General features: G+C 45.9%; 2 protein-coding genes across 5 annotated transcripts in view; one reads left to right on the forward strand and one right to left on the reverse strand.

Moving 5' to 3' along the window:
- Positions 1–7,483, forward strand: part of LOC143123966 (1-phosphatidylinositol 4,5-bisphosphate phosphodiesterase epsilon-1-like) — a 39,878-nt gene extending 32,395 nt beyond the window's left edge. Inside the window, exons 25-30 of the mRNA XM_076285225.1 lie at positions 2,166–2,284; positions 2,893–3,021; positions 3,932–4,141; positions 4,577–4,741; positions 5,574–5,789; positions 6,351–7,483. Of these exons, the coding sequence (XP_076141340.1) occupies positions 2,166–2,284; positions 2,893–3,021; positions 3,932–4,141; positions 4,577–4,741; positions 5,574–5,789; positions 6,351–6,521 (1,010 nt within the window). The 3' untranslated portion in view covers positions 6,522–7,483. The remainder of the gene's footprint in view (positions 1–2,165; positions 2,285–2,892; positions 3,022–3,931; positions 4,142–4,576; positions 4,742–5,573; positions 5,790–6,350) is intronic.
- A 3,280-nt stretch (positions 7,484–10,763) lies between these two features.
- The window catches only part of tbc1d12a (TBC1 domain family, member 12a), a 28,816-nt gene continuing 22,079 nt past the window's right edge, over positions 10,764–17,500 (reverse strand). The window contains exons 10-16 of one of the 4 annotated variants that reach the window (XM_076286260.1): positions 16,116–16,210; positions 15,713–15,784; positions 15,097–15,225; positions 14,646–14,755; positions 13,907–14,165; positions 12,363–12,430; positions 10,764–11,918 (exon numbers count right to left, since the gene is read on the reverse strand). In XM_076286260.1, coding sequence (XP_076142375.1) covers positions 11,909–11,918; positions 12,363–12,430; positions 13,907–14,165; positions 14,646–14,755; positions 15,097–15,225; positions 15,713–15,784; positions 16,116–16,210 — 743 coding nt within the window. In that variant the 3' untranslated portion in view covers positions 10,764–11,908. The remainder of the gene's footprint in view (positions 11,919–12,362; positions 12,431–13,906; positions 14,166–14,645; positions 14,756–15,096; positions 15,226–15,712; positions 15,785–16,115; positions 16,211–17,500) is intronic. The other 3 variants (XM_076286258.1, XM_076286257.1, XM_076286259.1) reach the window with 3 other exon arrangements.

Here is a 17,500-nt window from a genome sequence, read left to right on the forward strand (position 1 = left end):
GGTGACCACAGGACAGGTGAGATAAGACACTGAGACAGGTGACCACAGGACAGGTGAGGACAGACACTGAGACAGGAGGCCGCAGGTAAGGACAGACGGGGGACCTCAGGACAGGTGAGGACAGACAGGAGACCTCAGGACAGGTGAGGACAGACAGGAGACCTCAGGACAGGTAAGGACAGACAGGAGACCTCAGGACAGGTAAGGACAGACAGGACACCTGGTGTGAGAACGGATGCAGGCAAACTGATATCATGAACTGTGTATGTATGACACGCCAATGGCCACTAGCGTGTTATCTAACGCATAATAGCATTTTGGCGTGTTTATCAACGCCATAACCTAACCATAACCCTAACCCTAGAGGGCGCCATATACTTGCCGTTGTCATACACACGTAAGTGAGACAATAAATGGCGTGTATGTTTACGCGGTGTTGACATACACGCAGATAGTTGAAAATGCAAGCAGATAACACGCCAGTTGGCTATTTTTGAAGTGGCGTGTATGTTTACGCAAAGCCATGATGCGACGTTGACACAGGTGATATCGTCACCATAGAGGAGCACAGTAGCTTGCAGGAGTTGAAATGAGGGCAGGAGAGTTTTTTACTCAGTACTCAGATGCACTCAGCTATACAGGACTTGAGTATTAATAACCTCTGAGGATTGCTATTTTGAGGAAACACTTTTATTTTATTTTATGCAAAAAAAATGTAACCTTTTTATTGTGATGGCCAAAGTTTTAGTTCAGCTTATCTTCTGAAACTTTCAATAAAAAGTTAATCACAAACAAAATGTAACCTTGAGAAGCACTAAATCCAAATTGCATATGATAAAGACAACATTACAGATCTATCCCAAAACCTCCCAAGACCTCTCTCGTGTACAGGCATGGGTGCACCCTCTGCCTCTGTGAGCTCAGATGTCTGGGAGTTGTCTTGAGTGACATGCCATCACAGGCAGCTCTGGAGGAAGTGTGTGTGACACTCCGTTTCCAGAAGAGCGGATTCTTGGCGTGCTTGTCCTCCGCTCTCTCACCCCGCGGTGTGTGTGTGTTTGTGTGTGTCTGCTCTTCCTGCGAATCTAAATTCAGCCGCTCTCATTCCAGCTGTGGGGACAAGACTGCCGGGGGAAACCCAAATGTTTGCCCACCACGGCCCAATCAGGGTCCTGTCCACCATGCAGTGGCCTTGTAGAGCAGTCGGAAGGACCGCGAGAGACGTTCACACAGACATGGTGAATTTGGTCGGGCCACCGTGTTTGTTTTGCATGGGGACACTGATGAAACCCAAACACGCCTCACATACTTGGGCATAATTATAAAATATGTCTGGGGCAAGCACCTCACAAGCTGTGTGCGATATGCTGGCTTTGCTGTTTCCAAGCTGATGCCCAGTGTCAGGGACCACAGCCCTTATGGGGAAGGACCCTTCTGCAGGGATTAGTCAAAGCCCCATTTCAGCCATGGGCTTAAAGGTACACTATGCAGGTTTTTTAGCTTAATATGCAAGTTTTTTAGCTTAATTTACCTTCATTTAACAGCTTCAGAGTCATTGAAATGGTTATATGACGTTTTTCGGGTTGAACGGTGGCCGTCTCCCCCTAGCGCCTGTGAGCGGAAAAACCACCCTTGCAACTGTGGGCCGGCGGGCCGATGGTCTCAGTGTCAGGAAGTATAACAAGTGTAACGAATTGCTTTACTGCATTCAAATAAACATATACGCCAGGCACCGAAAAAAGCTAGAAAAAGGTAGCGATGGAGTTTCTCAGACATTCGTCATGACAGAGCCAGCGAAAAAGAAGCAAAAACCGAGAAAACAGTAAGAAATTGCCAATACTGTATAGTTTACCTTTAAGTGTACCTAAAGGTGCTCTAAGCGATGCTGGGTAAAGTCACTTCTGTTGACTTTCAAACACAACAGAGAGCTAGCACGATACTTCCTCCCCCTCCCTCCCATGCTGCTCCTGTGCAATTGAAACTCTCCTTAACGTGCATCTCGTCTGTGATTTGCTGGAACAGTTTGTTATGTTTTTATGGGCTAGGTTTGCCCAGGTTGTTTTTGTTGCCGTTTTTGGAGCCTGGGCTGTCCACAGAGATCGCGTTTTTTTTTACAGTGTATTCAGGACACAGACAGCTAGCAGTGTGTGTGTGTGTGTTCCCAGGCTACAGACACCTCCAGCTGAGGAACCAACACAATGAGCCCCTGGAGATCTCCAGCCTCTTCATCTACAGCCGCAGGGCCGACGAAAATACAACCGGCAACACCCTACCAGCCGCCTGGGTCAGTCAAAGCACACACACACACACACACACACACACACACACACACACACACACACACACACACACACACACACACACACACACACACACACACACACACACACAAACACACACACACACACACACACACACAAACACACAGCACACACACACACACACACACAGTGCGCACACACACACACACACACACACACACACACACACACACACACACACACACACAAACACACAGCACACCCACACACACACACACACACACACAGCGCACACACACACACACACACACACACACATACATTGATGTACCATTAGCCCAACAGACCCCCATAATTAGCGCCAGCCACTGTACTAGAAGGACTCACTCATGTGAACTCAGGCGTTGAAAATATCCACACTCCCTGGCACACATGGCTGGCGTGTACTCTGTGTGTCCTCTGTGTGTCCTCTGTGTGTCCACTGTGTGTCCACTGTGTGTCCTCTGTGTGTCCACTGTGTGTCCACTGTGTGTCCCCTGTGTGTCCCCTGTGTGTCCACTGTGTGTCCCCCCACACCGTGGCCGTCATGTCTCCTCGGTGTGATCTGATCTCGCCTCGTCTCCCGGTGCAGCTGTTCGGTACGGAGGAGCGGCGGGCGGCGGCGCAGCACAAGGTGACGGTGCACGGGGCCCCGGGCCCGGAGCCCTTCACCGTGGTGTGTGTGAACGAGAGGACCACGGTGTCACAGCTCATCGGCAAAGTAAGAACACTAGAACCTCACTCTGCTTCTCATAGAACTGCTCCTCCTGACGCTGCTGCTCTTGCTCCTCCTCATTCTCATGCTCCTCCCACTCCCCAAACGCCCCTCCCATTTCCCAGCATGATCCTTCCCATCCCCATCATGCTCCTCCCACTTCCCCACATGCTCCTCCTACTCATCCACATGCCCCTCCCACTCCTTCTCATGCTCCTGCTCCTCACTCCATCCTGACTACTCCTACTGACTGTTGCTCTTCCTCACTCTCCCACTCCTCCTCACGCTCCTGCTCCTCCTCACTAAGATCCTCCTGGTTCTCCTCACTCTCCTGCTCCTAACTCTGCCTCTGCTCTTCACTGTCCTCCTCCTGACTTCTCCTCCTGACTCTACTCCTTCTCACCCTCTTGCTCATCCTCAGTCACCTGCTCTTCCTTGCTCTCCTGTTCCTCTTCTTTCTGATCCACCTGTTCCTCCTTGCACCTGGACCTACTAACTGCTCTTCCTTACTCCTACTCCTCCTGCCTCTACTCTCTACTCCTGTCTCTACTCTCTACTCCTGCCTCTACTCTCTACTCCTGCCTCTACTCCTCCTGCCTCTACTCTACTCTCTACTCCTGCCTCTACTCTCTACTCCTGCCTCTACTCTCTCCTCCTGCCTTTGCTCTCTCCTCCTGCCTCTACTCCTCCTGCCTCTATTCTCTCCTCCTGCCTCTACTCCTGCTCCTCCTGCCTCTACTCCTGCTCCTCCTGCCTCTACTCCTGCTCCTCCTGCCTCTACTCTACTCCTGCTCCTCCTGCCTCTACTCCTGCTCCTCCTGACTCTGCTCTCTCCTCCTGCTCTGTCGCTCCTCCTTCTACTCCTCCTGACCTACTCCGTCGCTCCTCCTGACTGTGCCAGTGTGTCCCTCCTCAGCTCCTGTCCTCCTGCTCCCCTCCCTCTGACGTGTTCCTGCTGGAGGAGAGGCAGGCGCTGACGCGGGAGCGAGGGGACCGAGGGGAGGCGCGGGGAAAGCCCTCGCTACAGAGAGTCCTGGGGCCCGAGGAGGAAGTGCTCAAGGTGCTCAACAGCTGGAGCCCTGAGGAAGGATACCTCGCCCGGCTGTGCCTCAAGACCAAAGAGGAGGTGTGTTTTGTGTGTGCGTGCGTGCGTGTGTGCGTGCGTGCGAACTCATCCAGATTCTGGGCTTGTATTGCCCTTTTAATTGCCCTAAAAAGCTCCTTGTAATTGGCCAAAAGTGTATCGTGCACAATTGGATTAAACTTGCATGGTTTCCTGTAGTGATTAAATTGTCTTTCCCTGGAGCTCCACCTGCTGGCATATTGTACGTACTGCATGATATTTTTGTACAACTCCATGTGAGCCTAAAAAAAATGATGTGTTTGTTCCACCATTATACAAATAGAAGAGACACCTCCAGCTGTTCTTGTTTTACTGGTCAGAAGCGTCTTTGCCGTTGACCAGGAGTGTTCCAGCTCCAGCTGTTCTTGTTTTACTGGTCAGAAGCGTCTTTGGTGTGGACCAGGAGTGTTTCAGCTCCTTGTGTGTCCCTGTGTGTAGAGTCTGCCAGAGAGGAGTCCAGTCCCTGAGGGAGCAGAGGATCTCAGCAGTGCAGTCACGGATGAGGACTCCTTCCTGGTCCATGTTCATGACGTCTCTCCTGAGCAGCCGCGCACGGTCATCAAAGCCACGCGTCACAGCACGGCGCAAGACATCATTCACCAGGTACATCCATATCTAGGCCCTTATATAAAACGAATGGCCATGCAGTACTAACAGGACATCATTCACCAGGTACATCCATATCTAGGCCCTCATATAAAACTAATGGCCATGCAGTACTAACAGGACATCATTCACCAGGTACATCCATGTCTAGGCCCTTATATAAAACTAATGGCCATGCAGTACTAACAGGACATCATTCACCAGGTACATCCATATCTAGGCCCTTATATAAAACGAATGGCCATGCAGTACTAACAGGACATCATTCACCAGGTACATCCATATCTAGGCCCTTATATAAAACTAATGGCCATGCAGTACTAACAGGACATCATTCACCAGGTACATCCATATCTAGGCCCTTATATAAAACTAATGGCCATGCAGTACTAACAGGACATCATTCACCAGGTACATCCATATCTAGGCCCTTATATAAAATGAATGGCCATGCAGTACTAACTTTTAATGGTTCAATCATACCAAGAACATGTCTGTCTTCCATCCTACAACGTTTGGGCAGGCTAGGAATGATACTTTTCAAGATATTAATGCCCAAACATGGCCTCCAAGATAAGGCATTTCTGAGAGTGGAACAATTATACAAAATCAAGGGTGAAAAGAAAACATTTAACAAAAATATTTTACAGGTCTTAGTTTCGGGACCTAAATATTACCTAAACAAACTTTGAGCAAAATCTGAGACTGTGCAGCAACCATTTTCCTGGATTTTGTCTGTTTCTAGATTTTGTCAGATTTGACACGGAATGACCCTTATGTGATGCATATTGGTTGTGTGACATTGTTCATCTTGCACACACACCTCCAGACTCTGAGTAAAAGCAAGCACTCCAGTGGCACCCTGTCTCCACCCGACCCCAGTAGCTACGTGCTGATGGAGGAGGTTGCCAAGGAGACGCCGGGCTGGAGGGCCCCACCCAAGTCGGTGCAGCGGGTGCTGTGTGAGAACGAGTGTGTGTTCCAGGCCCAGAGCCGCTGGAAGGGCGCCGGCAAGTTCATCCTTAAACTGAAGGAGCAGGTGCAGGTAGGTGTGTGTGTGTGTGTGTGTGTGTGTGTATATATAAGAGAGAGTTTGCAACCACAACACATATAAATAAAGCATGATATGTTGTGGTTGCAGACTCTTTTAGTTATTTTTTCAAATTCAATTCAAACATGTGCTTCATTGGCACGTTTGTAAAGTGCATTTGAGTTTTTCTCTTTCTTTCTTTCTCTCTCTCTCTCTCTTGCCTCTTTCTTAAATAAAACATTTCACAGTTTTTATTCACCTCATAGTTCCATTACTTCACACACTACAGCTATTCACACCATGGTGTTTTGTGCCTGTGTGTGTGTGTGTGCGTGTGTGCGTGTGTGCGCGTGTGTGCGTGCGTGCGTGTGTGTGTGTGTGTGTGTGTGCGTGTGCGTGCGTGCGTGCGTGCGCGTGTGCGTGTGCGTGTGCGTGTGCGTGTGCGTGCGTGCGTGCGTGCGTGCGTGCGTGCGTGCGTGCGTGTGCGTGTGCGTGTGCGTGTGCGTGTGCGCGTGTGTGTGCGTGCGTGTGCGTGCGTGTGTGTGTGTGTGTGTGTGTGTGTGTGTGTGTGTGCAGACGGTGCGTGACGAGCGGCGGCGAGGCCTGTCTCTAGCGGGCGAGCTGAAGCGTCTGACCGGACGCAGTCGTGGCGTGTGGATGGGGGCGCAGGCTGGAGGCCTGGAGCTGAGTCACAGTAAGGAGGAGCGCGCCGCATGCTGCCTCCACCTCACAGAGACCTGGGAGTGAGCGCGCGGAGCGCACGGCCGTGTGTGTGTGTGTGTGTGTGTGTGTATGTGTGTGTGTGTGTGTGTGTGGACATGCGCATGCACGCGTGCGTTTGGAGTGAACACACGGCCTCTGCCCCCAGCCACAGGTATGGTAACTAACAACTAATACACACATGCTCTCTCTCTCTCTCTATATAGATATATATATATCTCACACACACGCACATACACACACACTCATACAGTCGTAATACATGCAAAAACACAAAATAAATGTGAAAAATAATGAAAACAAAATCAGTCTGATCCCACTAAGACTGTAAGTTATTGGTCATTGTATCCATTCTGCTGCGTAGTCATGAAGCAACATAGAGAATGTTCAGGAAGCACTCTTTGCAATGCGGTGATTTCCCACATAATTCAATGGTGTTTTTTCAAATGAGTGTTTATCACTGATTCACTGTTCTTCACCATCATGCTACTTTTTAAAAGTCCACAGACTTCTTCATGCAAGCCAAACATGAATAAAACAAAATAAAAAATAAAAAAAACAAAATAAAACACAAGAAAGGAAAGAGTGAAGAAGTGTGCGGACGTTTCACGTTTTTCTTGACAGTTTTGTTGTCCTGCACCTGGGATGTGTACAATGACCTCTAACCAAAATTCCACTTTCCCCAGACTCAGGTGTGTGTGTGTGAGAGAGAGAGAGACTCAGGTGTGTGTGTGTGTGAGCGTGATCTCATGAACGCATCCTTCCCCTCTTATCAGAAGCGTTTCCTTACGCTCTTTATCAGAGCTGATTAACAAGGACGCTACACAGACTATTTCACAAATACACAAAACAAGTGTAGAATCTGTGTTCTTCTAAGGACGCTACACACAGACTATTTCACAAATACACAAAACAAGTGTAGAATCTGTGTTCTTCTAAGGACGCTACACACAGACTATTTCACGAATACACAAAACAAGTGTAGAATCTGTGTTCTTCTAAGGACGCTACACACAGACTATTTCATGAATACACAAAACAAGTGTAGAATCTGTGTTCTTCTAAGGACGCTACACACAGACTATTTCACAAATACACAAAACAAGTGTAGAATCTGTGTTCTTCTAAGGACGCTACACACAGATTATTTTACAAATACACAAGACACGGTAGCATCTGTGTTCTTCTCAAAAAACTGACCAAAAAAGTGTGCACCTTGAGTTGTGGTGGTTTTCTTTAAATTGCCTCTTTAACTAATAAAGGATTCATTTACAGTGATGCTAATGCGAAAGTGTATGCGACTGTGAAACATGAATGCTAATATTAGCATGTTTTGCTTTAGCTACATGGTTGCTCTCCTAGTTGATTGAATTGGTTTAAGTGCTTGGTTTGATTATGATCTACCCATAAAATTGGTCTGCAAGTGTGATTAAACCTTTTCATTATTTTTAATATGTGCACATACAATAGACCTTTTCTAATGAGACAGATTTAACAACTTTAAATCATATTTTCAAAGATTCAAAGGCTCCTCTAAGAGTGTTTTTAGGCATTGTGTGCATCTCTAGAGCGTGTGCAGAACCTGACGTGCTTCCCTTCCCCACCAGGGGCCTATTGCACAAAACTAGGATAAGGGATTAAGCCGGGATATCTTGGTTATCCTGGCTCAATTTATCCGTGATCCGTGATCCGTGAAAAGCGGGATAGGGGGCAGCAGGATATGTTATGGTATAAGTTACCATGGCGATTTATTCTTTGGAGCTAGCCTGCTCCAGACCAGGCTAAGTTCCAGGATCTATTTAATCTCATCCCTTATCTCAGTCAGCAGTCACCACAAACAGAAACCAATAATTATTCCACTGCCCACTACACATTGTTATCACATATACCTAGACCCATTGTCATTATTTAAACGTTTGTGATCATTAATTAACTTTTACATACTCGCCATTCCCGACCTGTCATGCGACAACGGGAGTGCCTAACCATTTCGCACATGGTGGTCGCGGAACTAGTTGCAATATTCTCCTAAACAGAGGTGTTGCTGTTTGTTGCTGTTGTGAAAAGGCTATCGCTACCTACTTCACACCGTAGAAGAAGCAATGAAGCCGCTAGTTGGCATAGTAAATCAGTGAATCTGTGATCGGTGGCGGGGTCTATTTGAGGGAGCCGTGAGCGCGCACTTATCCAGGATAGGTTTCACCTGGCTTGATGAATCCGTGTCTGTTCATCCTGGCTTGGTCTTTGTGCAACCAATTAAGCCTGTACGCTCTTGTTTTGGATTCATTGAGCGCAGCTCAGTAACTTATCCCGGATGTCTTAATTCTGCTTTTGTGCAACGGACCCCAGCTCTGGTCGTGTGCTGATGTGTGTGTGTGTGTGTGTGTTTCCCCTCTGGCTACAGGAAGTCTGTCAGAGGGCCTGAAGACGTGGTTGGCTGACAGCAGACATGGAGAGGAGAGAGTGTTGCTCGACCACACCCTCTCCTCCCCCTCTTGGCCCCTCCCTGTCTTGTGGAACTGGAAGGTCCACAAATGAAATGGAGCCTCCGATACAAACACACACACACACGCACACGCCCTCCGTGTTGAGCTCCCCCTGTGCCAGGCAAACAGGTGTGTGTGTGTGTGTGTGTGTGTGTACCACCCTTGAGGACGGGCATGGATACAGACAGACCCAGGCACCTGCAGCACCTTAACATCCACCTGCCCTCCAGACACACACACACACACACACACAGACACGCATCCTGTGAGGACAGAAACTCTATGAGAGATGTGCTTTGCCTTCTGTACCTGACTGGAGAGATCGTCCCTGCCCAGTCATCAGCTGACTAGGCATCTGGAGCCAGAGATGGACTTGCCAGCTGCTGGTTCTCTTCTTGAAGCCATCAGCTGCTCAGTATATCAGAGTCTAAAAACCAGACAGTACTGAGTTTTATTCAGTATGCAATTATAAGTGGATTGGTTATTTTCTTAGTTGCGCCTTTGCTAAAGTGTTGGTGATGACGGTGATAAGAGCAGTGCTTATAGTGTCTGCTGTATGTGTGAGCGTGTGTTTTGCACAAGATAGTTCTATAGGTCTCTATGGCAACGGGAACTTTCAGCAGTGCAGTCGTATCAGAGTGCCGGTCAAGTTAGAGATGAACTGCTATGCCACATCATGTTTGTAATGTAGTGTTATGTTATATATAATGCACAGTCATTTTATTGTTATATATTATTGACAGATGTTGTATTCATGTTGGCCATGAGGCAACATAACTGAAGTTGTATATTTGAACCTGTACATATATTTTGTAAGTTTGTTTTCCTTTTTTAATTTATTTGTAGAAAAAAAAAAAACAACCTTAATGTGGTTCTGTGATGTATTTGTATTTTAAAGTGTTGATTGTTGATATCAGTTAAATCATAACTGTTCCTTTCAGCTAAAAAAATGTACTATTTTAACATGTTGCAGTTCAGATGGATTGTCTTTGTACTATTAGCTTTGTGAAGATCTTTCTGCATATGGATGTCAATAAGAGGGATCACTGTGTACAGCGCAGTGACTGATGAAAGCTAATACGCTACTGATGTTGACCTATTGATGAATATGAATGCTTTCATTTGAGAGATGATTCGACTGTGCAAACCAGCTTTTATACATGGATGGAGCACACATGCATAAAACATGTCAAATTTGCAGGGTGCTGCCTGATACAGTATTACATTACATGATTTCTGAATGTGTCAATATTGAGTGGATCGTTTTGGTAAAACACACACCTTGATGTCATGGTTGATGATGTAAAATAATCATAGACATGTCAGTAAACAAGGGATTATCATCACATTATTTAGAAGTAAAGTTTTCTGAAGTAATGATGCTATATCATCCAATACAGTTTTGACTTCGTGACAGATTATCTGTCTGACTATTAATTTCTCCTCCTCTCCAGTAGTATCACTGGGTTACAACGGGCGTAATCCGTTGTGTATTTGCTCACTGCTTGTGTGATCTGTGAAACTTTTTAACAAAAAAACAATCTGGCCTGTCTTTGTTTATACAAACGTCTTCAAGTAAATAAGAGTCTCCTCGGTGCACGTCAACACAAAGACCACATTTTGTGTTATTCTCCTGTTGTGGACTTGGTTTTAAAGTCCCCTAAACCCTGTTCCCTGAACCCTGAAAATAGTCAACTGCAGAGGTAGCTTGTGCGGGCTTCTAGGAAAGGCTGTCTGATATGTAACTCCATAGAATAAAACATGAACTATTTTAAAAGCTAAAGATATGAATGCACTACAGACTGAGAATAATGAAATATAGAACATATATGGTAATATCATTGAAAATGTATAGCACATAAGCTTTTATTTCCATTAGGATGAGTGTAAACAAAATGTTTATGTCTGATTATTCTGTTGGTTTTAAAAAGGTACAAAAATGAACACACGTGCAACAGTACCTTGTTATTGAGATATATTTACACATTTAGACAAGTAGCCTAAGAATTCATTTCACAATTTTTATATATATATGTATACATACATATACATTACCAGTAGAATGTAAGAAAACTGTACAGTAGTGAGTTTTGAAATTAAAAAAAAGTAAGATATAGAAAAAAACTGGCTAAATGATTCAGGCTTAAATTAAAATACAAAAAAAGAATTATACAACTTTAAATAAAAGGTTTAACAGAAATAATCTAAACACACACCGACCATGAATTCAAAACAAACAAACAAACAAACAAAAACAGTCCTGTTTGTAAATAACTGGAGACGGCTGACTGAATGCATAACGTAGGTCTCTCCGCTACTTACAGTGCCATCACGTCATGGACTGCAAGTGACGGCAGGTCTGTTATGTAGCTGGGCTGACCGCAGTAATGTCTGGCCAGCACAATCTGTACGTCTAGGCCGCACTATTGCACTTGTTCTGTAATGTCTTTAAACTCAGGAGTTTGCTCAAACTTTGGAGTGTCCAAGAAAAAAAGGGGGGGGGGGTCAGAAAAAGGCCTAAGGTAGCAGCCTCATTAATATAGCTGTTCCTCAAGAACAGCCAAAAAGCACACACACACGAACACACTCACTTCCTCAATTCACGCAACGCATACGCATACGTAGGACAGAGCAGAAGTCTTCCACACAGATACAAAAGCAATGTATAGCAGTGCTGCGTCTAATAGCAAGCTCAGACTTGCTTTACGAAGCACAAACATTGGCACTGAACCCTAATGGGCTGGTTTGAGTGGAGTGTGTGTGTGCATGCAGTCCCCCTGTATATGTGTAATGAGTATAGTGGCACATGTCGTGTTGCATGGAGTAGGTCCCACAGCAGTCTCTGTTCCTGGCAGAAAGGGGGTCTTCTAAACAAGCGCCAGGCTGGGGTTTAAGGCTCAGAGGTCCAGGGGCCACGACAGTCAAACGCTACCTGGGTCTCACACATACAAACACACAAACTCACACTTACTTGTCTTTCTTTAACACACTCACACACATGCGCGCATACAAAGACACACACACACACACACACACACACACACACACACACACACACACACACACACACACACACACACACACACACACACACACACACACAGAGGACTGAAACCTTTTGAAATACTGAAGAAGGTGCCAGAAGACTCCAGGCTCCACTGGTCTCCCCTTCTGCTTGCTCAGGTGTATGTGTGTGTGTGTGTGTGTGTGTGGGAGAGACAGAGAGAGAGAGAGAGAGAGAGACTCAGGTGTGTGTGTGTGTGTGTGAGAGAGAGACTCAGGTGTGTATGTGTGAGAGAGAGAGAGACTCAGGTGTGTGTGTGTGAGAGAGAGAGAGACTCAGGTGTGTGTGTGTGTGTGTGAAACCACCATCAGGCTTCACCTCCTCAGGGCCGGGCTGTTGTTGCGGTCTGCAACACTGCTCCCGTCCTTCATCAGAGCTGCAAACACCTGCACACACAGACACAGCAAGGGTCACAGACACAGCAAGGGTCACAGACACAGCAAGGGTCACACACAGACACAGCAAGGGTCACACACAGACACAGCAAGGGTCACAGACAGACACAGCAAGGGTCACAGACACAGCAAGGGTCACACACAGACACAGCACACAGACAAAACAAGAGTCTCAGACACAAAAAACATCATGGACCTATACTTGTAATACTGCGATATGAAAAATGACAATATAGAAGAATGATCAGGATATACAGCATGTGCTAAAACATGGCACAGTCCTAGTCTCAGATCATCCATCAGCTCTTTCCACACTGCAGCCCAAACACCCACACGGAGAGCCACAGTAAGCATCTCACCATCACCTCCCACTGTTTCTTTTGGCTCTTTATGCCTTTCAGACAACACCCTTGAGACCACTTGGCATAGGGGACATTCAGCGGGGACTCAGGGTGCAATTTCACAAACCAGCCACAAGGTGGCAGTAGAGAGACTGGTCAAGCTCCAGCGGAGATGCACTGAGGGTAAATAAACAGCTCTTCTCTTGTTTATGTTTCCTCCTGAGAAATGGCTCAGACTGTTACCATAGTTACTCTACACATTCTCTAAAAAGATATTGGCCCACATCAGATGAGGGGAGATGGAGGGCAGGGATGGAGACAGCAGAAGAGTGTATGCAGTGTATGTAGCAACGTTGTGTATATACAAATATTCACACAAATTATTTTAGATAATAATAGGGGTGTCTCAATTCTCCAAATCCTCGATTCGATTTAATTTTTTAATTTTAGTCACATTTCGATTAGATTTTCGATCTTTTTTTAATATTACTATTAATGCATTCCTTATGTTGGTTACTTTTTTTGGGCCTTTTCCTATTCTGTTTCGGGGGCTTTTATTTTGAAACTGTTCCAATGGCGAGGTTGTAAACAGAACAAACATTAAACATATACGTGAACATAGTGAAATGAAACAACACAGAATGATAATTTGATTGGTTCAGCACCTAAGATTAGTGTCCATGGAATATGTACTTATCAATGTGCATTTTATGCCTTAAAGTAATTTTGGACTGCAACTAGATCATCTTTTCACTTGAGTAGGCCTAAATTAGTCTTAATTGACGTGAATGAACGACAAAATACTTCCACACCAGTGATTTCAGAGCAGCAAGAGGGTCTTTGATTTCGCTCGGTTGATGTGTTTTTTTTTTTACTGGCACCCTAAAGTTAGAGGAGTGTTGACGCCGCAGCCCAGCACGTGTGTGTGTGTGTGTGTGCGTCTTGGATGTGACATGCTGGACGTGACATTGGGGGTGTGGCTACATCGGCGATTCTACCTTTGAGTTCAAAGTTCGAGACTGAGATGTAATTTTGATCGATTTCGACTTAGAATAAAAATCTTGACACCCCTAGATAATAACCCATATTAAGCGTGTGTGTGTGTGTGTGTAAAAAACACACCCACCTGATTCCACCTGCGGTTGTTGCTGAGCATGTGTGTGTTGGCGATGCAGTTGAAGAGTGTGTGTGCGGGCGTGTTGTCAGGCAGGCGTGAGAGGAACTGGGCGCTGTGGATGAAGTCCATCTGGAGCAGCACGTCCTGGTAGAGCCGCAAGATGCCCAGGCCCGTACGGAACAGCGCCTCCTCCCCGTCCCGACAGAACACGTCCCACACCCGACAAGCCACGTCCAGAGGGAGGGACTTACTGTACAGCGTGAAGATCCTGCACACACACGCATACGCACACACACGCACACACGCACGCACACAGACACACGCACACGCACACACACACACACGCACGCACATACACACAAGGTGATTCTGATTCCAGTCCAACAACAGATAGAAAGCTGATCTAGTCACTCTCGCTCACACACACACAAAGCGGATTCTGATTCCTATTCAACAACAGATAGAAACACCACAAGTTCAGGGGAAGGACAGTTCCTATATGTGTATGTGGCCAGGGCCATTTAGAGTTGTATGCTCTCACTACTAAAAGGTCTACAGACATCTCTATCTTTCACTCCCTCCCTCTCTTTCACTCCCTCCTTCTCTTTCACTCACTCCCTCTCTTTCACTCACTCCCTCCCTCTCAAACAGACTCACACATCTCACACATGCTTACACTCTCTCTTTCCCCCTCCCTTTTTACACACGCACGCACGCACACACACACACACACACACACTGTTCTCACCAGTCGATCAGGTAGAAATCTGGCGTCAGGCTGTTGTTCTGGAAGTGCTGGAAGAGACGAGGCAGGTTCTCTTCAAAGAACACCTCAAACGCTGCAAAGTATTTCAGCATCTAGAGCCAAACAAACACGCAGGGAGACACTCATCAACTAAACAACACTAGAGAATAGCACTTAATGCAGGGTGTACAAAGATCACACAGGGACACACTCATCAACTAAACAACACTAGAGAATAGCACTTAATGCAGTGTGTACAAAGATCCTTGATTACTCCGCTTCAACCCTCTCTGGTGTGAGAAAAAGGGTTAGTTCATCATCTCTCTGTGTGTATACACGTTTTTATAGGTGTGTGTGTGTGTAGATTGTTTTTTGTTTGTGAAGGTATGTGAGGGTGCTCTTGGAGTATGTATCTGATGAAAAGTGTATTTGATGTGTGTGTGTGTGTACTTGCCAGGTCGTGGTCCACTCTGAAGAAGGCCATCTGACAAGGTTTGTTGAGCAGGTTGGCAAAGGCAATGAAGGCATCGGCCTCTTCCATATTCAGAATCAACACTGCAGCAATGAAGGACATGCCCTGGACCTACACACACACACACACACACACACACACACACACACACACACACACACACACACAAACACACACACAATGCTTAGGTATTATCTAAAATAAACAAGGATATTTTAATATGCAGCCACCACAGGTATAATCCACCCCCTGCGGTAGAAAAGCAATCTGATGTGTTTTCACATACCTACTCAGAGAGGGCAACACAAAGGCCCTGAACACAAAGACTATCTGCCACTTTTAATTACACCCAGACACGGCAGTGGAGATACCAATGTGAAGAGTTTCATTACATGTGCTGTTCATGGGGTTTATATACCTTTGTGTGTGTGAGAGAGAGAGAGAGAGAGACAGAGAGAAAGAATGTGAGAAGAAAGAGAATGAGAAGAGAAGAGAGAGAAAGAATGAGAGAAAAGAGAGAGCGAAGAGAGAGAGAGAGAGAGAGAGAGAGAGAGAGAGAGAGAGAGAGATCATCATGTGCATGTGCTGTGAAACTTACATAGCCCACATCTGGTCTGTAGCAAGTGTATGCTCCCAACACACTGTGCAGGAGATCATGATAAGGTCCATCCTACAGACCAGGGGAGAGGGAGAGAGTCAAGGGCAGTCCACACGCACGCACGCACGCACGCACGCACGCACGCACACACACATGCACACACGCACACACACTCAAACAGACACACAAAAGCCAACATACACACAAATACAAATAGAGACAGACACACACACAGACACGCACACGCACACACACACACACACACGCACACGCGCACACACACATGCACACACGCACACACACTCAAACAGACACACAAAAGCCAACATACACACAAATACAAATAGAGACACAGACACACACACACACACGTACACACACCCACACACACAGACTGACTCACTTTCTGGAATATGTACAGGGAGGGAAATGTTCTGGAGATGTCCAACTTGATTAGGTCCAGACTGGGCTCTCTGTCTGCCAATGACGCTCCGCAGTCTGTTGGGAAGGAAAAAAACAAACCTAATTATGATACACATTTTCATAAGCTGCAGTGTGTGCATGTAAATGTATGAGAATTAATGCCAAAAAGACTGCATAGGCCCAAAATCATTAATAAACGCATAAAACAGAATTCACTGACTAAAGCACAGTGTTAGGAAATTAGTCGTTACCAGGTAAGGTCTCCACATTAACTGTGTATGTTGTATATGGTGGTATATATATGTTCTGGAAGTGTTGAAAGTCATACACTGCCTGACCAAAAAAAGGTCACCACCTGGATTTAACTAAGTTAATAGGTAAGAGCCTCCCTGTGGGGGCAGTGCTATGATCTGGGCTTGCTGCACTTTGTCAGGTCTAGGTTCAGCAACATTATGTGCCCAAAGAATGAGGTCAGCTGATTATATGAATATGACCAGGTTAATGGATCCATCAATGGATTTGTTCTTCCCTGATGGCATGGCCATATTCCAAGGTGACAATGCCAGGATTCATCGGGCTCAGATGGATCACATGGATTGTGAAGGAGTGATTCAGAGAGCGTTAACACACATGGATTGTGAAGGAGTGATTCAGAGAGCGCTAACACACATGGATTGGCCACCAGAGTCCAGACCATAACCCCACTGAGACTCTTTGGGATGTACTGAAGAAGACCGTGCAGTGGTCCGAATCTAGTCATCAATACAAGATCTTGGTGAAAAATGAATGCAATGCTGGACGGAAATAAATGTTGTGATATACTGCTGAAGCTTGTGGAAAGCTAAAGGCTAAATGTTGTAATATACTGCAGAAGCTTGTGGAAAGCTAAAGGCTAAATGTTGTGATATACTGCAGAAGCTTGTGGAAAGCTAAAGGCTAAATGTTGTAATATACTGCAGAAGCTTGTGGAAAGCTAAAGGCTAAATGTTGTGATATACTGCAGAAGCTTGTGGAAAGCTAAAGGCTAAATGTTGTGATATACTGAAGAAGCTTGTGGAAAGCTAACGGCTAAATGTTGTGATATACTGCAGAAGCTTGTGGAAAACTAAAGGCGGTCCAACGAAATATTAGAGTGTGTGACCTTGTTTTTGGCCAGGCAGTGCATGGTATATCTTTCCACAGTAATCTTCCAGCATCATGCATGCAATCCCCCATGCTCACTTGTTAATGCCATGTGGACAGTCCAAACCTTTCCACAAATGACTGAACTGAATCCAAATAGCGAAAGATCAATAACTCTTTTAACTCTGAACACGGTAAAAGCTTTGCCTTCATGAGTCATCATGAGTCATCGTGGCCCCCGTC

This window comes from Alosa pseudoharengus, unplaced genomic scaffold, assembly GCF_046254945.1.
Source record: "Alosa pseudoharengus isolate Yale_2024_CS ecotype anadromous, Long Island Sound unplaced genomic scaffold, YU_APseudo_1.1 YU_APseudo_1.1_scf_15, whole genome shotgun sequence".
Classification (NCBI taxonomy): Eukaryota; Metazoa; Chordata; class Actinopteri; order Clupeiformes; family Clupeidae; genus Alosa; species Alosa pseudoharengus.